Raw genomic sequence first — 27,860 nt, forward strand, 5'->3', positions numbered from 1 at the left:
GCACTTGATTTCTTTGGTGGGAAAATGACTTGACGCGCATAGCGGTGGAAGAAAATTCGCTTTAATATCATGTAAATGTAGCATATATGGCAACCAGTTAATCTTCGAAAATTCGGTACACGTTTTCAATTCAATCACATTGGAGCTGGATCAACAATTCCTGTGATAAAAAAATCATTTGAGGTGGACATTAGGAGACATTTTTTAAATATTTCTCATAGTGCATGTACCTGCACACAAAAAGCACATTGAACTTTAAAAATGATTTCCCCTCCGACTGTCAATCAAAACTGAGCACTATCCGCGTAAATTTGGACCGAGCTCGTGTCGTGACGGTGTATCCGATGAAGTGCCAGATACGTAATCGGGCAGGTAAATGTGTTTACTGTATCCAAGAATGACGACAAACGGTGACAAATAGACATTGATAAGGATGCTCAAACCTCACCGCCTGCTCTACTTTTGGTGAAGGAGCGAGTTGCCTTCCAGCGCCTGCACAATCTGCGTGGCCGAAGGTCTCCTCTTGGGGTCCTCCTCGGTGCACACGTAGAAGAGCTCCAGCATCCTCCTGTAGGACTCGCCCAGTGCCTCGGGATCTAGCGGCGGCCGCGTGCCCAGCCGTGAGTAGTAGGCGTCCTCGTCGAAGCTCGCCTCGTCTGAAAGGAGATTTGGGGTTGATAAAGGAATGGTGAAGCAGTATGTGGTTCATTGTCCAAGGGTATTTTCTATTGCAAGTAATGAACTAGCTCAATGGTCAGTATGATTGTTATATATGTCACCTTAGTCAAGGTGGAGGGAATTATTAAAGTATCAAATAACAATCAGTGTTACCCCCCCCACCCCCTGCAAATTTTTTTTCACCTTCTGCTATTCATTCATTCATCTTCCGTACCGCTTGATCCTCACTAGGGTCGCGGGGGGTGCTGGAGCCTATCCCAGCCGTCTCCGGGCAGTAGGCGGGGGACACCCTGAATCGGTTGCCAGCCAATCGCAGGGCACACAGAAACAAACAACCATTCGCACTCACACTCACACCTAGGGACAATTTGGAGTGTTCAATCAGCCTGCCACGCATGTTTTTGGAATGTGGGAGGAAACCGGAGCACCCGGAGAAAACCCACGCAGGCCCGGGGAGAACATGCAAACTCCACACAGGGAGGCCGGAGCTGGAATCGAACCCGGTACCTCTGCACTGTGAAGCCGACATGCTAACCACTGGACTACCGGGCCACCCACCTTCTGCTAAAGAACAGAAAATGTCAGAAAAAGCCCACTGGAACATCTGAGCTTGATTGGGGTTTCGTCAGAGGCACCTGAAATAGTGCCAAGTATGTTCTGACTCCTTTTTAACATTTGAGTTTGAAATTTGTTTTGAAAAGATTCATTTTGGTCTCCCCCCCGCCATCACAAAAAAAATCTCATTAGAACAGGGGTGTGTACACTTTTTATATTCACTGTATTATTGTCATAGCGTTGATATAGATTTTTTTTTTAAATGTAAAAATAATGCATATTTACCTCAATCTCGGCGGACGCTCGAACAAACAAAAACCCCGCTTCAAATAACCCCCCTCCCCCCGTCTTATGACACAGCAAAAATGACCACAATATTCCAGTCATTTAAAATCGCTCACCAACATCTAATTGATGGCTCTGAGCAACACGCTTCTTCGCTTTTCCAGCATCTTTTATCTTCCCACAGGCTCATCCAAAGCATCTTACCTTCGTCCTGCTCCTCTTCATCGTCATGCTCCAGCAGGTCCATGTGAGGCACGGCCAGGGTCATCATCTCCCACAAGGTCAGGCCGTAGGCAAAGATGTCGGCCTTGTCTGTGATCTCGCACCCCTCTAATGCTTCCTTGGGGTGCCAGGGCTCCGTTCCGATGTATTCCACCTCCGGGTCTGACACTGCCCCCACGACCCCCAAAAAAAAAACATAAGTCTCTTTGTCTCTAAAACAAAACATTGTGCGCCGGCAGTGTTGCGCTACCTGTCATGTTCTCATCCAGCCGGAGGGACACGCCCACATCGCAGATCTTGATGGCGTCGAAGTTGCCCCTGACAACCACGTTGCATGACTTCATGTCGCCGTGCAGCAGTTTTTTCTCGTTGTGAAGATACTGCAGACGGAACACGATGTCACGTTGAGAGGGCGTATCGCAGAACTTCTTTGCGGAAATATTTATTAAATAGAATGACAACAATGAATTGTGTTGTGTGCTGGTGGGCGCAACTAAGAAAACTGGTCACACCGGTGATCCCATTAGAAAGATAAATGTAGTGCCCACAAGACCTTGGAAATTCTACCAAAAAATTGAACACGAGTCAAAATGTTTTTTAACCTGCAGCCCGCGGGCGACATGAAGCGCCACTTTTTCAATGTCAGCGGCAGGAAAGGCCTTAAGACGGTCTTCTCTGCGCTTCTCGATGAGGTCGTTGAGGGACTGCTCTCCTCCAAACTCCATGGCCAGACACTTGGAGCCATCTTTGGCCGTGGCCAATGCCCTGAATCCTGTAGGTCCACACCCAGAAATCAGTCAGGTAAGTTTAGCTTTGCAATTATTGTATGAGGACATTAACGCAGGGTGGGATGTAGACAACAAAATTTTAGTGAGAGAGTTGTGATTTTGGGCTCTCACCGACAATATTTGGATGGTCGATTCCCTTGAGGATTTTTGCCTCCTCCTTCAGACGCTTTTGGTAGACCTCAGCCTGTTTGCTGGCACATTTGCTGTTGATCTTCTTGATGGCCCAAGGCGAAGCGTTGACCTGCCCTACTCTGGAATCGAACCGATGAGTTAACTAGTGAGCCGATTTCACATGAAGATGGCATGACGGCCACTTGTCACCTGTCCATCAGGTAGACGCTGACACCCGTTCCACAGCCAAGCTTCTTCATAAACGGTGAAGCCGGTATGTGGATGGGGCTTCTTCCCCCGCTTCTGACACTTCTCATTCTGGACATCTGGGGGGTGGTGAATTCAGCCATGCTGTCGAATACAAACACGTGGGCAATTTACTATGATTCTAATCCGTTTGTTAATTTCATATAGTGCTTGGTTTGTTTGTTTGTTGGTTTTTTTTGTTGCTGTTGTTAAGTAAGCCCCGTCAGAATCCAATGATGCTTGTTGGAGTTTTTGGTGTCATGTTTTTATATTTGTGTTGAGCTTTGAAGTTTGCATTCGTATTATAACACAAAAACGTGCATTAGATATTCGTGCATTGGATGTAAACAACACAAAAAACGTACGAGACGTCTTGACAATTGATGCAAATGATCAGCAATGAAGCTAACACTCCCTGAGCAACAAAACAAGCGACGAGCCCAACATACGGTTCGAACAGCGATTGCCACCGAGAAGTAGCCGTTGGCGTACATTGCTCCCAAAAGGTTTTGTCGTTTCTGTAAATAAACGCTTTTTTTACCTGCTTTTCACTGTGAACAGGAACTAATGACGTGGGATGATCGCGCCGAACTTTCAAAATGCCGCCGTCACAAGAAACGTTAACGGAAGCCTTGAAAGGACAAATAATGCGGAAATCGCTAACCAGTCAATGAACACAAAATAAAAAGTAAAGCTATCGAAGGTTACATGAAAATACGGTCAATATATTTTCTTTATATTGCACATTTAGTAATGATGATTAATGAGACATATGGGTTAGTTTAAATTATTTACAGCGAAAATGTAACTCATCGTAGTTGCCATACAACTTTTCTCCACCAGAGTTCAGTGACTTTGCGCATACGTTACACAAATTCATTTCTACGATGTGATAGACATAAACTAATCAAAACGAATACACACTGGAGGACAACACTGCCATTCAGTTTTAAATTACAGGCGATCTCAACTTATCAGCACAATAAGCACATTGTGGTGTTTTTATGAATACATTTGTCTGCTGCATACCAGGGAATAGCATTGACCTCCAGGTTTCCCTCTTCCTCACACAGCACAGCTTGTCCCCCGTCCTGTGACCTTTAACCCGGGCAGAACTGTTACTTTGAAGCCGAAGAGCAGGAATGCGACAATAGGCACTGGATGGAGAAGACTGTTGCGCTCTCATCTTTCCTCACCATTCCTCTTTTATTCCCCCTACAGGGGAAATGAACTCATGTTTTGCGGTCTACGCAGGCACATGTTGCGGTGCGCTTGATAACACGAAGATGAGTTAAGTTTGACAACATGGTCACAGGAGGGTAAAATGACAAAGTAGTGTGTCCCTGTGCACACCTGATTACAGCTCTGGCCTAATGACATAATGGATGTAATCAAAGTGGCTCGAAACATTCATCTTGACAAAAAAAAAAATAGGGTGTTATGCTTGCAATTATCATATCAGTGTCTACGTAAGTGAATCAAAGAAACCTGTTGCTAGCATTCGAAACGCATCTGCTGCTGCAAAAAGGAGGAAGAGATATTTTTCGTGGCAGGTTCATATTTTCCTTTTATTCGAAAATGAAATACTGCCGCCCTGCGCGCTGTAAATCAATACATTGAAGAGAGAATTTATGACATCACAAATTATTTAAGTGAGCATCATAAAGCTCGACCTCGCAAATGGGAGTTTGGAATATGCCTGGAGGCCATAAAACTGTCATTATGTGATAAATAAACCGAACATTAGAGAAAAAAATCACAGGATAGTGAATTGTCAACTATATTTTGAGTCGTGGGTCAGCCACGTCGGCGCAAGCTAACATTTGCGGGGAGCAGCTTTACTCTCAGTAAAACAGCAACAAGAGCAAATTCCTTACATACAATCAACCCAAAAATACTAATTGAGCAGAGTACAGCAATAGTACTTTTCTTTTCCAATTTCTTAGTATTTCGCAAGTTACCGTACTTCCTATTTTTCGTATTTATGTTCATGTGTTCATCTGCTTTTGACTTGGAACTCCTCAGGGAAATTGGTTTATGATTGTATTAAATTCTTATCATATTATATATATATATATATATATACTAGCTGCGATAATGCTAGCCTCCGGGCGGCTCATCAGCTAGTTCCTGCGGAAGGCTGGTAAGGTGGTGGTTCGCCGCCCTCCGGGCGGATCATCAGCTAGTTCCTGCGGAAGGCTGGTAAGGTGGGCCTTCGGCCCACAAAAGTGTTGTTGCTTGGTTCAACTTTTTGTTCATCTTCATTGCTTATCGCGAAAATAAAGAGATGTTTAGCTCTACTAAATAACTAACAATTTCATTGCAATGCTTGTGGGTAGACAACATTTTTTCGCTAAGATGCCCGCGCGATCGTAGTGAGCCACTGCCCGAGCGGCGCAGTGGCGGCGCAGTGGCGGCGCAGTGGCGGCGCGCAGCGGCGCGGTGAAGTAGGTACGTTTTGAAAAGGGACAGACGGAAGGACAGACCGCGTGCGGGACGACGCGCAATATATATATATAGATATAGTTTTTTTTTTTTCGGAAAAGTTGGCTCCAATTACACGGTCACATATATCTACCTGTGTGTCACACGTGGAAACATTCATACATAAATTGCACCTTTGAGCTGCCAATCAAGGAACGACGCCAGAGAGAAGCGAGCTCACCTGTTTAAACACATTTATTATGTCAGCAGTGCATATGCAGCATTTAGTAGTTGACGTTCAAATCAAACAATGTACTACCAAATATTTGGGGTGTAGACGTTGTAGCCCTTCCAATAAATGTTGAATAACCGACGCGCCATGATAAAAAAAAAAGAATGATATGGAACCAAGAATGTGTTAAAAAAATGAAGCCACATTTAAGTGGTTAAGAACATGTCTCAATTTCAAAAGGTACAACTAAAAGCATCTCACCGCATGAGGTTTAGGTATCGGCCCAAATGGGAGATCACATGACTACTTTCAATGCAATGAGAAAATATCAGTAAGCCAGCGAGGAATTGTGATTTTTTTGCTTCCTGTGTGAATTACAAGCACTTGGGGTAGTGCCAGAGGTGTTTCAGATTCCCTTCTGGTTGATATGTCCTTAATATTTCATACAGCAGTCGATGTTTGGCTTCTTATTAGAGTCTTGTGGGGCATTGCCCCTGTTGTTCCAAATTGTATTAACAATTCAATTAAAGTTGGGATTTTAGCAAGCCCGTTTGCGTTAGGGGCACTGTTCGAAGTGCCCCAGTAGCTGAAGACAATGCTGCAGTGTTCTTTTTTCTGAAATGGATTTTATATTTCATACAGAAGAGTCATTCAATTTCAGATTCAATTTTTTTTGGAAAGATTTCCTTAGCGCACTTCCTGTATTTGAAATGAGATGATATCTTCTCCCATTAAACTTCTTCTCCCAACCAAACTGAGGCTCAGAGGGGATCGAGCCTTTTCTGTTGCTGGTCCCTCTCTCTGGAATGACCTCCCACTGAACATTGGGCAAGCGTCCTCGCTGCCCATCTTCAAAGCCCTCCTCAAAACTCACTTGTATTCTTTGGCATTCGACTCAGCATGACTTAGATTTGTTCTTGGTTTTACCGTTTGGTGCTTTGTACCGCCTTTATTACCGATTTGTATTACTGTTTATTGTGCATGTTAAATTGCTCCATGTACAGCACTTTGTATGCAGCGATGGCTGTTTGAAAGTGCTCCCTAAATACTGTTGACTTGACATTGAACTTCAGAGCAGAAATGACTGTGCCCCACAAATTCAGAATATCAAAAAACGCGTGGTCTAACAAAAACAGTTTGATCGATTCCATTGATGTTTAACGTAGCAATTAATTAGAGATGAGTTTCCAACAATTTTGTAAATCACAACAGTTTTGTTACAATGAACTAACCAAATCATTCCTTTGTTTGCATGTTAGCGCGCCGGCACGTGAGCGGCCAAACTGGCGTGTCTCGTCTCACCGCGGCAGGCAAATACGCAGAGAAGAGTGGAAGACAGATATCCTGTTTGCGTCCCTGTGGCCTCCAGACGAGACATGTTGTGATGACAAAGGGGGACAGGGAAAATAAACAAAATGGAAGCCGCATGTTAGCTTTGGCGACACTTTCGCTCCGTCAGAATGTGACGCCTTTAAACAACACTGTGAGCTGTAATGTGAAACACATCGCGAACATGTGCGATGCTAACAACGAGCACCTCTTTCTAACTAAAACAGGTTAAAATCTCTGTCGTCTTGGTTTTTGTTAAACAATGATATCGAGCAAAATGTCCAACTTCCTGTGCATTTGACTGCATAGATTCTTCAATGATGTATCACGATATCACGGCCAAGCTAAAGATTATGGGAAGAAGCTCGGCTTGTCTCATCCATTACGAGGAAGAGTTGGCTAACGAGTTGGACAAGTTTAGTAACATCACACTCGAACTGAGTATTTATGTGAATGGTATGAACAGATTATATGTCACGGATAGTAGAAAGTGTGTGCTGGAATATCTGGTAAAGCAATTGCATTGCCAGAATAACACAAATGAAGACAATAACTATAAAAAAGGAATCTCTTTCAATAGGGTCCTCATAATAGGGCATAAAATTGTGCCGACCAGAAGATCAGAAGCGGTTTGTTTCCAAGATAGGTCTCTCATTTGAAAGTCTCTATGTCCATCTTGTCAACCAAAACGGGTCCACTTGCCATGACACATGACAACATGTCCAGGACCAAGGACTAAAGGAATGGATCGGGTGAAAGGGATTTCCAACTTTCGTTAGCGGAGGCATGTGACGCCAGCGTCTTCCACATGGCCGCAGTTGGTTTTGCCCCAACCAGAGAACTTGCACTCATGGATAGCGGCCTCAGAGCCGTCGCACGCTACATCGTCCATCCAGATTAGACCGCTGCCTAATCAGGAACAGAGCCATGAGGAAAACACAGTGAGGCTAACGAATCGAGAAACATTTTGGTATAATTTGGGGATTTCCCAATATTTAAGTATGTATTCATTAACTTGGTACAGAATCAGCGTCCACGTCTGTGTGTTTTTGGACTTTTGTTTAGTTTTTTCCTTACCTTGTCCGAAGCGTCCCGTCCTGTGGACCTCGGTGGCCCCTCGGTATCCCAACATCCTGCACACTACGTCGCCATCCTTCTTGTCCCACACATCATCGCACACCGTCCCCCAGCGCCGCTCGTGGAAGACCTCGACACGGCCCTCGTGGGGACCTGACCCATTCACCAGTCGTACCAGGGTGTCTTCCACTGAGAGGACAAAAGATGAAATGTGTCAGGACTGGGGGAATTCCCCATGTGCGGGACATTTGTGTACGACTAAGAATTGTTAAATGAAATGTGGCTCGGTTTCAACCTTACACATCAAACAAACTGCATTCATTTTATTTTTTTTTACTTTTACAAAAGGGCTTTGATGTAATAATAAATTACGATGCATCTGAGTCTGGTCTTAATCTGGTGGACCTGACAACCGAAATCAAAACATTCACGTTGCTGCATCTGTAAATGTTCACTCATAAGTCATATAATCAGTAGTGAAGGAGAACATTAAATGAAAATGTACATATTAGCTTAATCCCTTGGAAGAACTCCAACATGGCCTCAATCAAAAAACAGGAAACTGGAAAATACTCGCAGCTTAGCTTGGTCAAAGACAAGCTCTGACAATGATCCAAATTAAAAGTACTGGTCAAACTTCCATATATAGGCTTTGTGCCACTGAAATTCAAACTTCCCAAAAAAGGCTAAAAGCTAACATCGATATGCTAATATTCTCGCTCTGAAATAATTTGGCTAGTAATAACTTCCCCAAAACAATTAGGCTAGGTTAGTCTTAACTTCATCATGTTATCATTGTCTTCCATTCATCTTTTTATGCACGTTGTGTATGTCGCGCGAGCGGGCTAGCAAAATGCCAAAGGTGCTAACCATGCCCCACACTTCCTGTGTGACGCAAAAATCCATGTTTACAAGAACATTTAGATGATGGAGAAACATTTTTTATTTTATTTTTTGTTCCAGAGTACTGGATATCATTCCTAACGTTAGCCTCTGATGTGTTTGAAATCTGAACTCAAAGCAGAGGTACAAGCACAAAAGCGACAGTAGATCCGTTTGACTGAGGAGGTGTGTGTGTGTTTCAAGAGACTGTAAAATTTTCAGCTCATAAATTCGCCACTTAGTTGAGAATGACAAATAAGCATGGGACGCATTTCCAAAGGATTCCATTCAAGTCATACGAAGGAATTATTTTGCAATTTTGTTGCTGACTATTTGCATTTGCTGAACTTCTCACACATTCGATCCCCCCCCCAAAAAAATCATGGATTGATCCTCACCCGTTTTTTCTCCTCTGTCACCCTTGTCTCCTTTCATCCCTCGTTCTCCTCGTTCCCCTGTTGACACAACACAAGAGGACATTGGAAGGCGTCATCTTGCTTTCGGCAGAATTCGCTTTTCCTTTTTTTCCCCCCTGCGATTTCCATATTGTTTGCCTGGTGAAACATCACAGTTCACAGGGTTTCACTATGTGGATATTTGAAGCATCTGGGGTGCAGTATATTTCCTGGAAACCATGAATTTGGGTCTAAATTAAACGGTCAGGGGCCACCAGCCTGCCTCGAGGGAATCAAAGTGTGAAACGGTTGTAAATTAAATTTTCTCCTGTTTGTGGTTTCTGCCTCCATTGGCAGCTTGAAAAGCAAAGCATCTCGCTTACTTACAAAACAGACTTGTGATCCTAAAAAACCGCAGGGCTGACCTTTAAATCTGTCGGGGGTGCCATTTGTTGCTCGTTTTCACCCGAGTGGCCTGCTTTTTTTTTCTTTAGACAAGTGGGCTTTAATTTGGTTTTATTTTTACCTTTGGGACTATTGCCACACATCCCATGTTGTATTGCGCAACCCACAGCTTGACACACACACCCTGGATGTCCGGTGGGTGCACCTCCCAAGATTTGCACCTATCTTTGCCTTTCACCCACCTTTTGGACCGACGGGTCCGATATCTCCCTTTTCTCCTTGACTGCCATCGTCACCACTGGATCCTTTGATACCGCGAAGTCCCTGGATGCCCTTTTCTCCAGAAAACCCTGAAAGAGGCATAAACACATACATATATAGTCAAGGTGAGTTCTTTTTTTGTTTGTTTGTTTGTTTTTGTAACTTCCCTTGTGGGAAGTCTTTGAGAAGACTTCCCACAAGATTTCAGGGAATTATTGTTCTTTTGTGCAATCTGAGGTCATGGAGGTGAAAGAGGACCTGGCCTCCAAGCGTAGGTTCTAAAATTGTTTTACTCGACTGGAAAGACCAAACAAAATGATCATGAAAACATGACAAATGAATATTTGCCTGCGTGTGCATCAACAGTGCAATTGGAGTCAGCAAGCTTCCTTACACCTGCATTTTCCCTTGGGTTAGTCCGTTGGCATGGCTGTTTTAGAGTGCCTCATTGTCAGCTGTGAGTGCTCGCAAACCATGATGAGAAAGGCACAAGGTGGGAAAAAGAATTGGAGAACACTGAACACAATCAGTGTTGTGGTTCGGGGGCTTCATGTTGGTTTGGCCACTTTGGAGTGCCTCGTTGTGGTGGTGTGGCCACTTTAGAGTGCCTCGTTGTGGTGCCATGGAAAAGCCCTATGACAACCTGAGGCTTGAAACATATATCCTGGTCAAACTACTCTTCATCATTTTTTTTATGGTGGGCGTAGTTTGAGCGCATTCACCGGCCACACCCACAGGACATTAAAATTAAAAATTAAAATTGTTGTATATCATTTGGGTACTTGTCTAATTGCCCTGTAACGTGTGCATACTTTTTCAATGAAAATGACGGAAATCCCTGCTTGGCCATTGTGTTCTTCCAAGTCGATCTTCATGGACCATTTGTTTTGCTCTGGGAACAGAACAAGGAACTTCCCCCGCCAAAATGTTCCCACAAAACTTGGACGCGCACAACCGTTCAACGTGTTCTCGCAAATTGAACTGGTCCATTCCCAGCTTTCCCTGCGCGCCCCCATGACATCATTGATGGACGACATGTCCGCATACATGCTCCAAAGCTTACCTCGGCCAAAAAAGTGGAGAAAAACAGCAATATCTTTGCCCCAACACACCTCCCTGCCCTTCTACTGCCAATAAAATTTCCCCACTGTAATGAGTGTATTTGTGTGTGCGTGTGTTTACAGTAAGCACACTAGAGCTGCTCTGAGCTAACACGCTAATGAGGAACACATGTATGCTCTCATGTTGTGACTGGTCCTCAGCAACGGGTCACAGACCTCTATCGGCATTAATAGACTCGGTGGAGTCTATTTGTTTTGGCTCAGGTTGAGAGCACAAAACGGATTATGAACCAATTGCGAAAAATCCATAGCGCTCTTGCAGAGACCTAAAAATCGAAAATTGAATTTAATGGAAATGGCATTGGTTTGTTCCCGCCTCCATTTTTTTTTTTGCTTCGCGTCAATAAATATTGTGCTGCTCCTTAAGTGCACCTTGGCCGAGTACAAGACATCCATCCTTCCATTATAAGACGTACTGATATACGTTGCAACATTTGCAGCTCCTCGGTGCTTTGAGTCATGTGACTCTGCCGACAAATGAGCTTTCACATGTTTCCTTCATGGTGGGATTACCTCCAACGAGACAAAGATGGATGACGGGTCATTTCGCGCGCTCACACCCTGAAGTCCTAAATCGTGTTTTTTTCCACCGTGTAATTGTGTGCGCTGGCGTCACCTTTACCGTAAGACAGCGTGACGACGCCAGCTGAGCAGCTGTGTTGTGCTTAAAGAGCGGCGAGGACTTTGATGCCACTCCAGTCTCAATCCTCTGGTGTGAAAACACACTTGAAGGTCAACTTGGGTTTTTCGCGAGCGCTTCTCAGCTTTCTTTGAAAAGTCAACCCCAAAAGGCAGTTTACTTGGGCGCGCTGCACGCCAGCGTGCTGCAATGGTAACACTGCAACCCCGTATCAGGTTTTGAGATTCCACGGCGAAGAAACTAAGATTGTATTATTTTCATTGGACCACAAAAACATGGAGCGATTGTCAAGGATGAAGCGTAGAGTTGCACCCGGAGTCAGTTTTACTTCATGGAAAACTCAGACTTCAGTGTCCGTTTACTTGGACCTGCTGCATGCTGGAATGGTAAAACCACAACCCTGTCTTGGGTTTTGAGGCTCCCCATACATGATACAAAAATCATAGTGTGGTTGTCAAGGAAGATTAGGGAGGAAATTCTAAACACAGGTATAATTAAGTATGATTGCAAAACACAATAAATTAGATTCTGAAAATTTGACATGGGTTTTTCAAAGATGAGCGTGGACCCGTTCTTTAGTCTAAAACTGAATTTGAGAATCCCACGTCTAGAGGTTTGAAGAAGTGGAAGAAAATGTTTTTCCCCATGTTTTACACACAGCAAAACATCTGCAGATGGATTGCATCACAGCACAGTTTGTGGAGGGAGGAAGTCCAAAAACTTTGCATGGTTTTGCTGGCAGATTCGACAACATGGGGGCTTGTAAATTTTGAAACTGATTATAAGTTTTTGATTTTCTTCTTTTTTTGTGTGTGTGTGTTTTCCATTTTAAGCACAGAAAGAGAGCGACAAGGAATCAAAACAAACCTCCAATACGACACAGCATAACGAGTTCCTGGACTGTTTATATTTTGAGTGGTTAGACTTTGTTTTTCCACATTAGTCGGCTGTACTAACCTCTTAAACCGGTTAATCCAGGGGCGCCGGTGTGCCCCAGTGGCCCAGTGTCACCCTTCTCTCCTTTTGGTCCTGGAGGTCCTGCAAAATGACAATGACAAATATCTGTGAATGACCTGATGAAGACACAAATTCGTTTGGATGGGAGTCATGTACAAAACGGTCAGACACTTTATTAGGGACACCGGCGAACTGTAATTCTTCCCTTATTAATTTAATAATGCCACAATTGTTTTTTCTCGCAGGACATTTGGTTGCCTAGCACAGTGACAGTCGCACCCAGGAGTTATTCCACATAAGTCTGCAAGTTGACATGCGAGAAGTATTATGCTCACGAGTCACTAAGGAAATATCTCCTGGCACTGGACAGCTCCTCCACCCCGAAATGAGATTTACGAGGAAGGGTCCTATTAAGTGTTTTTAATGTATGACAAAGCAGGAGAATATTCACGTACAAAACCTCCTGTTTAAAAACCCCGCCAAGTCAATTCTGAGATTTGTTTCAAAATACATCGCACATGTTTGAAGATAATTGCTGAAAACATGCACACACAAATTATATATATTATATATATATATTAAGGAGTAAATAGTGCCTCAATGTCTACTGTGAGTGCATGCATATCTTGGAGAGAAGGCACAAGCAAGAGAGAAAAAAAAAACCAAGTCTGGCTTAATAGCCAGCGTGTGAACCAGGACTTTGAGATGTGTGGCCTCTTTAGAGCGCCTCGTTATTGGCTGTGAATCCATGAACGCCAAGGAGAGAATGCGGAAAAGCGAAGGGGAAAAGAAAAAAAATATGACTTGGCAGTCAGCATGTAGACCTGGGCTATGTGTTTTTAATGGCAAGTTTAGAGCGCCTCATTGTTGCAACGTGGAAAAGCACATAATGAGTTATGCAAATACTTTACCAAGACAATTAGTGTCTAAATTGAGAGCATTTAACAAGGACAGCTACACAAGCTACATCTGACCTTCTATGAAGCTGATGTTTTTCAGAGCTAAGGAGCGCTCCCAGTCTCTGACACGCAGGTCCTCTGTGAGGGTGTTCAAGAGCTCCATTTCGTTTCTAAGTTGCGCCTCCGTGTGGAAGTGGGTCACCCACAGACTGGATGTGTCCTCTGTGATATTGCTGATCTGAATCTACAGTAAAAAACAAAACAAAAACAATTGTAACGAGTCAGAGACATCAGCTAAAAATTTAGATTGCGGTAAAATGCAGGCTCATCAGTCAAAAGTAAAGGAGAGAAGTAAAACAGTTTTTATTTTATATAGCACCTTTCACAGAGCACTCAAATGCAGAGCGTTCCACTCAACCGTTTAGGCAACAAGCTACCATGTTTAGTTTTCATAATACAATGCTAGTTTCAACTATGTTAGCATTAAGCTACCACGTTTAGTCTTCATACTACAATGCTAGTTTCAACTATGTTAGCATTAAGCTACGGATGGATGGATGGATGGATGTTTAGTCTTCATACTACAATGCTAGTTTCAACTATGTTAGCATTAAGCTAGCGGCCCTTTGCTAGGCTGATGATAATGGCAGTGTTGAAAGTACTTCAAATGAACATTTATGGTTATAAAAGAACACCGTGCCTCAACGTGTGTGGATTTGATTTCACAGTAAGCAAAAAATATAATAATAATAAAGAAAGGCAAATAGGTTGAGGCCCTCAATAATGTCACCCTTTTTGTCCTCCGATTGGCTGGTCAGAGGCAAATCTGTAACAGCCAACTTTGACCAGCAAAAAAAAAATATGTAGCGATCTAGAATACGCTTCTCTGGTGAATATGATGAATTTTATTTCAACTGTTCATGTTGTCAATTTCTGAGCTAAATATTGACCGTGAATGCATGGCCTGCCGCTGATTTTTGGTGCACTCGTACCTGCAGATCGTGGATTTTCAAATGGTGAATATTGATGTCATTGCTGACGGTGTGATTGACAGCTCCCACCGTCCAGTTGACCTCCTCCAGCTTGTCCCTTAGCCCGGTCACCTGATCTGAAGTCTCCCTTTGGAAACACACATCGTCGTTAGCGTGTGTAGCGACGTCAGAGTCGCCATACTAAGATAAATTGTCTAACATGAGCAGCAGGTTATGGTCGTGGAGCCAGGTGGAGGTGCGCGCCACCTCGGCAATCAGACCAGTCAGGTTCCTGCCGGTGGAGCTGCTAAACGATGATAGCCGTTCATCCAGATGCACCAGGTAGCCTTCAGACTGCAGGGAGTGAGCTTGCATGGTTCTCAGTTCCACCTCAAGGCTCTGTGAGAATCCAAAAGGAAACAATGAGGTTCTGGAGAGCTCCCTTGAGAACATTTCTGTCATTCAAACCATGTCATCTAAATTGGGGTTGTACCGAAGTATCTCCAGAAACAAGGATATGGACAAGACATCACACAAAAGAAAATAAAAGTACCTTGATGAGAATCTCTAGCTTCTGCAGCCAGTCGCTGTGGTTCTGGAAGAGATTCTCCAGCTTCCAGATGTTCTCCAAGAAGTCAGCCCGATCGGAAGTCTCGCCCAGCGTCTGCTGGAGCAGCCGGGAATTCTCCGACATGTGTGTGACGTTCTCCATCAGCACCTGCTGCCGCTGCGACCATGCCTGGGAGCGAGACACTGCAAGGGGGGGAACGAAACACGGCACAGTTGTTGTTAAACATCTCTAAGCAACGGCGTAAAAGTCCCTAAATTCAAGGGGATCCGTCAGCATCGATCACTCAGCTGGGATCACGCCTGTTGCACGTTATGGAGAGCAGATGTGGCGCTCGATCAACAGCGATCGGATTTGATTGCGAATTTCCACCTAAAGCTCTAGGAAACCTCTAGGTGCTTGTAGTTCCTGGAACTGAAACGGTTCAATCAGATGTATGTTCGGCGCAGATTTCTATACTTTTCAAAATTACATTACAAGGTCTTTTGTTGAAACTGAGAAATTATCCTGATCTAAAAATAGAAAATAGACAATAATCCCCGCCCCCAATTATCCACACAATTATACTCTAAAAGCTGCTAGGCTAAGATTTAGTTCCAGAGACTTGATATTCACCATTTCCTTGAAATTTAGATAAATTCCGACAAAATTTATACAATGGTTTGACATAAATTCATACCAGGGTAAACGTTCTCGAAAGAGTCCTGATACTTGGAATTAAAAGGCTCCAACCAGGTATGTCAGACCATGTCTCAAAGGTTCCTGGACCTCTAGAAATTACTGCACGACCACTTTGCACATAGGTACCAGAACTCAATTTCGACAGTAGTGCCAACAAAAAAAGTACCAGACTGAATTTCATGTGATGCAAATGCGTATTTTCATTTGTTCAAGCCTGGAAAATTTGGTTGTGATGTTGAATTTGGCTTGGGGGTTTTATTCCACTTCCAACACTTTCAGGAGGAAAATAATCAACTCGAAGCAACATGTTGATTTTCCATACCCGTTTCAAAAGGCTTTCAATGCAGCTATTCGGAAGAACCTCCTAAAAAGCAGGAAAAAAGGCTTCCTGCGTGTTGATTTAGCTGCAACCACCCCAATTTGCGCAACGATTACCGGTAACCTTTCTTGTCTTGTGCTTGGCTGCGGCCTCTTAAATCGTTCTATTGACGACATGCAGCATGGCAACTATTTCCTCCCGCGCAAAGATGTATAAGATGTCGGCATGACATCGTCTATGCAAAAAACAAGTTATTAAAAGGACAGGGAGTTGTCGAGGAGGCGGGGCGTGCGGGGTGGCTTCCCCCTTGGGGTCCTAAAGTACTCAAAAGAAGGGGGCGGGGGGGAAGCAGAGGACCTCCACAAGAGAACAAATGAATTGCAGTTCATTATGCGTGTTAAGTTTACTCCAAATGACCCCAGACTGGGACGGCTAATTGCTAAATGATGGTCTGTCTGTGTTGCAACACATACAAACGCACACACACACACACACATACACCTGCACACACACAGGCACACACGCTCATGCTAATACACTGCCATATGTACAGTACATTAAAGTCCCTGCAATGTAAAAATAAGAGAACCTTGAAATGATTAAAAAGATTCCTACGCCGACACGATTACAGGTTTGAGCCACAAAAAATGTCTGCTTAAAAATTGCAATAAATTCTAATGCACCATCGCCGTGTTCTTCCGCAACGTGACAACGAGGCACTCGAAAGCGGCCCCTCCAGCTCGAAGCCCCCATCCGCATTTCATGTCGGATTTAAAGAAGAAAAATAATAATGACTACGCTTTTTCAACTGCTCTCCATGTTGCGAGTATAATCGATGCCGACAACGAGGCACTCTAAAGCGGTAAGGATAGCGGCCTATCCGAATGCAAGGTGCGTTCTCAGGGTGTACGCGTCACTGGCTAGCTTACTGCAACATAGTTCTCAGCGGTTGCATGTCAATCTGTTCACTTAACAAGGACAGCTGCTGCTCCAGCGCGTCATTTTTTGGCTTCGGGATTCTTGTGACTGACGGCCGTGCGTGTTTTCACCTCCTACGTCACATTTCAACGGCAAAATTGCAGAAACAACTGGATTGGTCACAGCCTGTCAACATTTCAGCTTCCATGATGCACTTGGGATCAAAAATTTTGAGATTTAAAAAAAACAAAACATTGCCCAACACGTCAATGTTTGGAATCTTATTGCCCTTGGAAACATCAACAGTTCTGTGTTGGAGTTGACCTCAAAATGTAAAAAACATTTGGGGATTATTGAATCCTGAAGCCCTTCCTACATGTCGCATTCAAACAAACGCCCTCCAGAGCAACTGCGCCGGATCAGCATCCATGGTGACTAAGCTCTGACTTCAACTCCCTCACAGTTTGTCGTTTATTTCATTCCATCTCAGTGTACGTCTCCCAATTTGGGGTATAAATAACAGTTGGACCACTTTTGCCAAACAGACAACAGGAAGCAAATAACCTCAGGAAAATGTTAAACACCACATTTGGGCTGATAATAGCATTGGTGCTGTGGTGTTGTAACCCTTTGAAGAAAACTGATGGAAAGATTTAAAAAAAATAATAATAATTATAGGCATATATTCTTTATCCTCCGAGACTAATACTAACATTACATTGGCTTATGTATAAACTGTGACCACCCCAAAATTGGTATTATGTTTCCACTAGGTGGCTCCAAGCACCACTGTATTGTTAATTAAAAAAACTTTTATGAAGAATTAACTTCATAAAATGTCCTACGGGGGAAAATATGTTTGTTTTAGGGTACATTTTGGCATCTGCTGTTTTAAAACACACACCATCTGATTGAAATCACATGACTGCTTTTACTTACTTACATGCTCTGACATTCCACTTTGTTACCGACCATAATCTCACAGACATGTGAAGAGGGTGTCACGCTTTCTGTCCCTGCGCTGTGTTGTATTATTCCATTGCATTGGTGGCATATTTTGGCTTGAAACTATTTGTGGCATGAAACCACAAGTCAACGAACAGAGCAAACAGCTTTGTGCTGCTTTGATAGCGCAGTGAACAGCACAGCTTGCTTCGATTAACATGAAGCGCGGCTTGGCGCGGCTGCTAAGGCATGACTGCAACACCAGCAACCGGCAGGTAAACTGCAGCATGTGTGGCAGTTTTGCACGTAGCGTGGCTGTGCAAGTGCAATTCGTTTGGTATCACCAAACAAGGCCTTCAACCAAGGCTTCAATAATTGAATGTCGGCCAACTGTTGAATTGAACTTTATCCTGATGCAGTTTAATGTTTGAGCTTCAAAAAGATATCCGCTTAAACCCTCTGGTTGGTGGAAGATCCAGTACCTAACAAAGTCTTTTATACACCGCAACAACGAGGCACTCTAGACCAATCATGATACTTCGAAGTCCCCCTCCACTCTCTGGTCGGAGGTTCCCTCCAATTTTTTTTTTTTTTAATCCTCCTTCCTGCTCTTAGACCATCATCTCCGAGTTGTGCGCGCACTCACAGAAAACAATAAAGCACTCTAAAGAGGCCACATCAGGACAAAGCTCCAGTGTTTGTTTTTTTCGTTTCTTTTTTTTTTTAATCTCCCATGTTTTTACTTCCCTTGCACCCCTGCCTTTCTCAATGCAATATGCATTCGCGTGCGTGCCTATGTGTGTGTAACTTCCACTTATGTAGCACTCCCACTGCGGAACCTTTGGACATTCTCCAGACACTTTTGTTGAGCGGAGAACTCGGCGCACATGACTGGAGGTTTTATATTCCCAGTCAATTTAAAACTGCGTGTGCACTTCGTGGAGTGTTTGTTCAGATTTGTCTATTTGGTGTGTTCCACTTTGTTTGGGAAACATTTTTTTCCCCCCAATGGAAATCACGAAAATATCAATTTCAGGGTCATGCTGTTGCAGTGATGAAACCTTGATTCACTGCACATGCAATGTTTTTGTCACATGTCGTTTTTATTTGACTGGATATGGTAAAAGAAATATCACTAATGGATTACTTTGTCGTGAATTAAATGATAGGAAACGTCACCAGCCACCCACATCATAGTCAGCACTCAGGCCAATCCTGATTAAAAAAAACAACTACAGAAATGAATCATGACACAACTATTACCAGGCGGTTAATCGTGAAAAGGCAGAGGCCAAACTTTGGCAACGCCTGCTTTCATCGCATGTTTCGCAAGTATGCGCGCGCACGTTTCACATCCAGTGTTTCCCGTCAAAGTGTGAAACTAATGAGGTATCTTTTGGTCTTTTTGATCATTTTTTTTCAACGCGACAGTATCACGTTTGCCCTCACATCTGGTTCACATCGCTACCCGCCTTGTGTCTTCTGTCGTTCCGTTTTCGGACTTCAAAGTGGCTCGCGTTTGCACAAAGATGCGTCACATGTGCAGCGTGTATGTGGGCCAGCGTGTCGGCTCGTCAAATTGGTACAACGCGGATGCCTTCGCGCATGAAAGTCACTTGAGAGCAGATGTCTAATTGGAGCAATTTTCCTCCCTTCCAAGCAAAATCAGCAAATGCCTGACTGTCAGATGTCTCAAAAAGATCACCCTGAGTGATTATCCTGCGGTGTGGTACACATATACCCATAAACTAGCCTAATTTGAACATTTTTCCTCCCTTCCGATTAAAGCTCTAATTGTCTAATGTCTCAAAAAAGATGGTCTTGAGTGATTATCATGTGGTGTGATTTACACACTTTGATAATCTGGCCTAATTTCAGCAAATTCAGCAAAGACCCAGTTGTACAACATCTCTGAAAGCTGTTCCTGCAGTTTTCATGCGGTTTGGGGTGACTCAAAGTAATTTTATAACTTTCCGATTAAAGTCAACCAAGGCCTGATTGTCAAAATCCTTTAAAAGATTATCCTGATTGTCAAATCAAAAAAGATTATCCTAAGTGATTATCATATGGGGGCGGCCCGGTAGGCCAGTGGTTAGCACGTCAGCTTCACAGTGCAGAGGTACCGGGTTCGATTCCAGCTCCGGCCTCCATGTGTGGAGTTTGCATGTTCTCCCCAGGCCTGCGTGGGTTTTCTCCGGGTGCTCCGGTTTCCTCCCACATTCCAAAAACATGCGTGGCAGGCTGATTGAACACTCTAAATTGTCCCTAGGTGTGAGTGTGAGCGTGGATGGTTGTTCGTCTATGTGTGCCCTGTGATTGGCTGGCAACCGATTCAGGGTGTCCCCCGCCTACTGCCCAAAGACAGCTGGGATAGGCTCCAGCACCCCCCGCGATCCTAGTGAGGATCAAGCAAGTTCGGAAGAGGAAAGAATGAAAGGATTATCATATGGTGTGGGATACACAAATAATGAAAACCGTCCCCCTCCCCCCTGCCCGCGACGATCAAATACAGTGACTGACGAATTGTGGGATGTCTCAAAAAGATGATCCTGAATGATTATCCTGTGGTGTGGAGTAAAAAGCCATTACTCGCCGTTTCCAGCCTGTGCTGTCCAAATGACCATAAATGGGCGTACGCAATGCTGGTCTAATAAATGTCGAACTGATCATCTTACAACAGGGAGTAAAGTATGCTTGGCTGTTTTATTTGTTGGACTGCAGACATTTAGTGTTGTTCAAAATTGACTTGTGATATGTTACATGATTTCCTATGGGGAGGAAGGAATGCATTTGGATGCACTTCAGTGGTGTCACTGTACATTCCTACTGCCTTTTGATTATTATAATGCTGAGGGTTTGTGTCACGAGCGAGCCAGATGTCGGCCTTCGACGTAAAGACAAATCTATTTGTTGGGGTCGAGATTCTTAATCAAAGCTCACTGCTATCTGGCATGCCTGCCTGCTTGCCATCATCACAAGCACCACGCTTATCTATAAAAATGACATGTTGAGAAGGGGCCAATTTCAGGGCAGTGTGGGTGGGGGAGTGAGTAATGAGTCAAGTGAGAATTCAATCAAAAACCAAACAAGACTGTGTGTGTGGGGGGGGGGGGGGGTACTGGCAAACAGACATGGGCATTTTTTTACATGAGCATGGATGTAGAGGGGGCCCACTGGGAGCGGTGCTGGAGCCACTTGGCACACAAAAAGCCGCTTTGATTGCTTGTTCTTCAGGCAGCTCATTTAAAGGTCCTAAATAAGAAAATACTTTCACTCACTCACTCTCTCTCTCTCTCTCTCTGTCTCTCTCTCACACACACACACACACCGCCCATAATGTCTCCGTCGTCCTCGTATCCTAACAACATTGACATTTGGAAGGAGGCCCCCCGCTCAAGGTGAAAAGCCATAAAGTCGCACTCGCACACACACAAAATCTGGCTACGAGGCAGAGAAGGCACACAGCCAGGGTTTTTCCAGGGGTGGGGGGAAGGGGGGGGGGGTCACCCTAATGAACATACAGAATCATAATGTACACAAAGCGGGAGTGATATGAAGGCACATTTACACCGCAAGAGGGTACAAAAGGATTTTCCCACAAAATTTCCCTGAAGATCTCCACTTAAAATGATGTTGCACCGATGTATGAATAGTGGACTGTTGATGTACAAAGTCATACACATGAGCATCGACATAAGTCTTGGGACACCTACAGCCGGCAGTGAGGGGGACGAGGATGTAAACATAGTGAGTTGCAGACGCTGAGGAACATCACTGAAATTGATGCCTTATGTAAGGATGGGTAGATTTTTGAGGGTTAATGTGTGAAAAAAATGCATATACTCCATCCACTCGGAGGACATGCAACAAAGTAATAACACCCCTCGAGTAAGAAGTGAGAAAAACAAAGAGGGTTGCAACAAAAACAATGGACCTCAAACATTTCCCTGTGTAACACCGCTCAAAAGGATTTTTCACTGAAGGATGGATGCAGTGTTGTGCAAAATTATGACATATAGGAGACAAGAATATAAGTATTGGGACACCTGCAGTAGGAAGTGGGGAGCATGAAGGGATTGATCAAAAAGTAAAGGACCTCAAACATTTCCTTGAGGAACTCAATTCAAAATGAGTGTTGCGTACAATTTTGCATACATTATGTCCACTTCATGGGACTCATAAAGGAGATGAAAATGTTATCTAGAACTTACATCATAGCGTGGTGGGTGGCGGAGGAGGTTCACATTCCAAAACTTGGCCCCACTTTTGAAGCACAACCTTCGCTCTCATCATTGTTAGCATGTCATATTACACTGGACGTGACTTGTTTATCTTACGTGTGTTCTCCACGCTAACATGCAGCACACGGCTACAGTCACACGGAAATGAGTTTCACGCATCCCTACTCCCCCCCCCCCCCCCACCCATTCCAGTCACACGCCTCAAATGTGCGCATGAGAGTGTCCTTCATTGCGAGGCAGAATCATGTTCTGAGGTCATGTGCACAGAAACTAGAGATGGACATGAAACTATTTCCATGTGCAAACTTATTCATCACAGACATATGCAAAAAAAAAGAAAACGAAATCCAAGCCTCCTCTGGGACAGCAAGGCTAATGCGAAGTTGTAGAAAACCATAATGTATCCCACCGTGCATATATCTTTATGATGTATTATGTAGCATAACAGCATGACGTCTCCCGATATTAAACTCTTCACGTTTCCAGAGGCTGATCCTTTATGATCTGACATATTGTCACTTCTCTATATAAAAATCGCATTTCCACATACATTTGTCACTTATGGATTGATTTCCAAATGTCTTTAGATATGTTGTTTTATTTATTTGACTTTGTTTGCAGCAAGACTAAATACAGCTCAATACATTAGTATTATATTGCATAATTTCATAAATTGAACAGTCATTTTTCATTTGAAAACGTATTTCATTTGAAATATTTGACAATACTTTATCTGAATTACATGCAGTACATCATTTGAAAAAGCTTTGAATTAATTATGCCACATTTTCATTCATAAAAAATCATTTAAAAACTAAAATGTAACTATATATCATTTCATTTATTAATTAAGCCACATTTTCATCTAAAAAATAAATCATTTAAAAACTAAAATGTAACTATATATCATTTCATTTAAAACATGATGTAATTTCAATTAATACAGAATACATTACATACATTGTAACTAATTTGAAAAAGCAATATGAGTAAAATTACTTCACGATACGTCATTGTAATTTTAACTACCGGTAATTAAATTCTGAGTTTTAAAGAGGAAGGTCTATTTAAATTGTAAGTAACTGAAAACAATTATTCAAAATAATACAAACTTTGCTTGACAACTCGAGTTCATTCAAAAAATACACAATTTAAAATCTGAACAAACACAATAATATACAAATTTAATTTTAAGCAATTTAAAATGGGTCCACAGACTTTTAATGCACCTTTTTAAAAATAAAGTCCTGCTAGGTTACCCTAGGCTTATTATCTCGTTGGTGTTTCGCCGTCAAAGCATAAAAGCTGAGGTGTTTTTAAATTTGGAACAACAAGAAGGAAAAGTCGCCGTACCTGCCAGGCAAAGTCCGAAGATGGTGAGCAGCACAAGTACGTACAGAGACACGATGGCGTACTTTATGGCCACCAAAGAGGTGAACTGAGCGCAACACTGATCTTGTTTCCTGCGCCGTTTTCCAGAACCTGATCGTGGAGAGCCAAAACAACAATCAATCCAAAGCGTTTAGTGCCAATGGCTAACAGCAAACAGTCAACACAATGAGACATTTGGCTTCCATAACGCGACACATTGAAAGTTTGCTTTGGAAGTCGGCCCGTCCATGTCTGCAGTCAAGAATGCTTTACAGATTAAAAACACAAGATTACTTTCTTCTGGGAACAAATTTGACAAAGGTTGGGGCCATGTGTTCAATAAAAGTGATACTGTATGTGATCATTTTGCATGTTGTACATACATCCACCTTAAGGCCAAATGTTATTAAAGACATAATAAACATGTCTTCTAAATGTGACACACCACAGAGAAGAGTGTTAACTAGCTTGGCCGAATTTTAATGATTAAAAGTATATAAATCCCACACCTCTCAAACCCTGTGGGGCTGCACACACATACAGAACGTAACAGCTCAACTACGAATGAACTACACGGTCCATCTGTTAGTTAAAAAAAAAAAAAATTTAAATGTGACCCCTGAAGACTAAAGTTTGCCCACCCCTGATCATTTGCCATGTGACGTCGCAACAATAAAAATCTTACAGTGGGCGCGACCTCACAGCAGCATGAATCTATTTGAACCGTGACCGACACACAGACACACATGCACATACACTTCCCTCATATGATCAAGAACACACTCAAGCGGAGCAAGACAAACACAGCTGTTGCAGATATGCGAGTGTGCGTGCGTGCGTGCGTGCGTGCGTGCGTGCGTGCGTGCATGCATGCATGCATGCGTTATGCGCACGCATGCACACCACATGGTTGTAATGTAAAGAGGAGCTAAAGTGTCAAGCTCAGCAGGTCGAGAAGAAGACACGACAACTTGGCATCATGCAAACATAAGCAGGAAGTTCACTTTTAAGGCAGAAGTAGCTTTACTTCCTCCTAATGTAAACGCTTGCAGGTTAAAGGAGGGTAGTTTAGCATACGGGTTTTACACCACCTCACATATTATTGCAGTAACATTTCCTATCCTACTAATCTTAAGATAAGGTAGTTCTGTCGTATACGTGATTGACTGGGAACAGGAAATAACAAATTGAATTCATCACTGATAGAGCTAAGCTAAACGTCCAGCTTGCGTTTGTATGCTAAACCAAGCTAGCCACATCGTGCTGAAAGAGATGGATATTAAATATTCCCCGGCTATTGTATGCAATGACGACATAGTCTTTCATACTGACAGCTGTTTATCTTTTTTTTTTTGGTAGCACAAAAAGAAAGAACTTTAACTTCTTAATGACAGCTATAGGCCTAAGCAAAGGCCCCCACTACTTTTGTATGTTAAGCTAAGGTTAAGGCTAAGCCACATTATAGCTACTGAGAAATGGCTGCCTTCTATGTGGAATTTTCTCAATAAAAAAAACAAACAAAAAACAAGGAATTAACACTTCAAATGTCTATAAAATACTTGCTGTTGTAATGGTTTGTATAGCCCCAGGAAGCAAGTTCAGTGTGCCAACAGCTGATGTAGCTAAGCTAACTGCTTCCTTGGCTTCTCATGCTAACTCGCTGTTAATGTTCTATTAGGTCCTCTGCTACTATGCTAGGCTAAGCTAGCCACTTCATCCTGAGAATTGTTTTTGTCTCGGCCATCATTCTGTTCGAGTTGTGATACAGCAGTAGCGTGTGGCACAAATCAAAAAGTTAAGGTGTTTATGACTGACAGAACAAATAGGACAAGCTAAGCTAACGTGATACCATCTTAGCCTCAATTAACCCAGAAAAATGTTTACACTCAGAGGAAGCAAAGCAACTTCTGCATTAAACTGCACTTTGCCAGGGTTCATTTTCTTGCAAACTTCCCGTTTACTCAGTCATTTTTTTCCACCGTGTGTGTGGGTTTTTCCTTTTCAAAAGAAAATAACATTTACGGGTTCTCCTCTTCCTCCTTACCTTCATCGCACAGGTTGAGCTTGGACAAGTTATGTCCCTCAAAGGCATCTTCGTACATGGACACGTTTTCCCGTTCCTCGTACGTACTCAAGTACATGGCCTTGTTCTCCATCTCCTGGCTGGGATGCAAACACACACACACAAAGTCATATAGAATATGGACAAAGATGTTCCAAGCAAAACAAAATCAAGTAGGTCCAAGTGGAGATGGGTCGGATTTGTGTGCTTAACCTGGTCCTTACATTCCATTTCTTTGCCTTCGAGAAATACATCTCTGGGAATTACGGAATGCATATTATGTGTATTTTGAAGAAGTTTACTTCACGGGCAAAGATTAACTGTGTGAGTGCTTCATAGGCTTTGAATGCCAAGGCGTACCAGATCTCATGAACATTTAGTTGGATTTGTTTAAAAAAAAACAAAAAAAATAAAAAATTTAAAAACAAAATTGTCTCGACAACACTGTTCAATTAGCGACCAACATTTGGGTGACCTCTCAAACATGAGTACACTCATTAATAAGTCTCAAGAACATGTTGGCCATTTCCAGGAGTCCTTCAAAGACAGAAAGGATTTTATTTACGGCGAACATATTTGGACTGAGATGGGTGACACCAAATAGGGACATGTTTGTGATTTTGCCTTTGCATGGAGACGTTTTATGATTCCTCATAGACAAGTACAGTTTAAAAGACAGTTTTACTTAAAAACATGGAATGTTTGAAAATCGGTCCCCGAAGCCAGTTTCACTTTAGCACCATGAAATTTGCTGAACAGGTCAGTCATGAGTCAACCCACCATAAAATCTCAAGAAGTTTTGCTTTAAGAGTCGCTGCATGCCTGCCGTTTTGCTGTCATTTTAGGGTCATTGTTACGGTTTGCTTCACAATCTGAGCGACCTTAGGAACCAAAAACTAAGGTTCCCAGGAGTCCGCATTGGATTTGGCGCAGGGGGAAATGTACAGGGGTCGACAAAGCACTCAGTACTGACTTTCTCATTAAGGCAAGCAGAAAGACAGTTGAACTGAAACTATTAAGGCTGCTAGGAGATACGTCCCCTGAACCCCCACCCTCTCCTCCCACACACACACACACACACACACACAAGTCCCTGCATGAGTGCTTGCATTCCCCGTGTATCTGTGTGCATGTGTGGTAAAGGATAGTGGGAAAGCAAAGAATGACTCCTATCTAGAATAGAACATTGTGCTGTCTCATGTTTGACAATTAAGAATTAATCACCATGAAATACTGACAGTATTTTCTTATTATTAAAAGAACAGAAACAGCACAATCCTCTACAAAACAAAACATTCCAAGCTGTAGTACCACACAAGAAATGAAACTAATTGTAGTACCATGCAAGAACGCTATTACGTTTTTAATGACTCAAATGCCAGAAGGAGTGGTCTATATTATATAAGTAAGTGTTTTGTTATGGGGGTTTTTTTGGCCACATTTTCACGAGATGTCAAATTTTCAGGTGATTTCGTTTGAACATTCAGTGATTTTCACAAGAATGCTAGCTTTCCAATCACGGGCCAGATCGTGAATGTCACACGACCAAACAGGTGAGCCGTGATTGGTTGTTACCTGAGTCATGGGCAACCGTGATGTCATTATCAGCTGAGAGCAAGTGTATTTTTTTATTTTGGAGATGGGGGATTATAAACATGTTTCTTCAACGACAGGGGATCCCCAGATGCTTGCGGTTTGGCACTTGCAGATTCACCGATTTGTTTCCAAAAAAACAAACCAAAAAAGTTTTTGTGGAGAGAGGGACACAGACAACTCCAGTTTCTCATGAAGCTTTTAGCAAAATGGAAGCTTAATATATTTTTTCCAATTATTTTCCTTATACTCAGGCCAGCACATATTTTGTCCATATTTGAAATGTCATTTTTTGTATTAGATCTGTTTAGGAGGTGCAATGTGCCCCACGATGTGAAAATTTGCCCAGTTATTCTGCTGACATCCTCGGCCACTTTATTAGGTACACGTGCGCAAGAAGAATGTGGACAATTCTGATTGATCAAAGAGTATTTGATGAGTGAGGCTCAAAAGTTGTTTCTCATATGTTGACTCAACTTAACGGGCAGTTGTACCTAATGTAGTGGCCCAAATTGAAAAACTTTATTCACTCACCTCATCAGCTGTCATCTGGGGGACGGAGAAAGCCTAAAAATAAGGGGCACAGCTCCAAGCTCTCATCCTCCGCCCCGCAGGACCACAAACCTAAAGTCGCAGCTCCACAAGTACACGCCGTGGAAAGACGCACCGTGCACGGCCTCTCCT

The 27,860-nt window shown here is 43.0% G+C and overlaps 2 protein-coding genes across 2 annotated transcripts; both read right to left on the reverse strand.

The window, feature by feature from the left end:
- Window positions 1–45: 45 nt before the first annotated feature.
- Window positions 46–3,530, reverse strand: pbk (PDZ binding kinase). The gene is made up of 7 exons (XM_052053518.1): window positions 3,427–3,530; window positions 2,850–2,990; window positions 2,640–2,779; window positions 2,343–2,512; window positions 1,991–2,120; window positions 1,723–1,908; window positions 46–656 (listed from the first exon to the last, which is right to left on the reverse strand). The coding sequence occupies exons 2-7, from the start codon at window positions 2,987–2,989 to the stop codon at window positions 457–459; spliced, it is 966 nt and encodes a 321-aa protein (XP_051909478.1). The 5' UTR covers window position 2,990; window positions 3,427–3,530; the 3' UTR covers window positions 46–456.
- A 2,016-nt stretch (window positions 3,531–5,546) lies between these two features.
- scara5 (scavenger receptor class A, member 5 (putative)) lies at window positions 5,547–27,860 on the reverse strand. Its single transcript, XM_052053284.1, has 13 exons — window positions 27,711–27,860; window positions 25,566–25,684; window positions 23,504–23,632; window positions 15,032–15,231; window positions 14,699–14,877; window positions 14,500–14,626; window positions 13,583–13,751; window positions 12,609–12,689; window positions 9,872–9,979; window positions 9,228–9,284; window positions 7,948–8,136; window positions 6,598–7,779; window positions 5,547–6,266 (listed from the first exon to the last, which is right to left on the reverse strand). The coding sequence occupies exons 1-12, from the start codon at window positions 27,713–27,715 to the stop codon at window positions 7,646–7,648; spliced, it is 1,497 nt and encodes a 498-aa protein (XP_051909244.1). The 5' UTR covers window positions 27,716–27,860; the 3' UTR covers window positions 5,547–6,266; window positions 6,598–7,645.

The sequence above is a fragment of the Hippocampus zosterae genome, chromosome 19 (genome assembly GCF_025434085.1).
Source record: "Hippocampus zosterae strain Florida chromosome 19, ASM2543408v3, whole genome shotgun sequence".
Taxonomy (NCBI): Eukaryota; Metazoa; Chordata; class Actinopteri; order Syngnathiformes; family Syngnathidae; genus Hippocampus; species Hippocampus zosterae.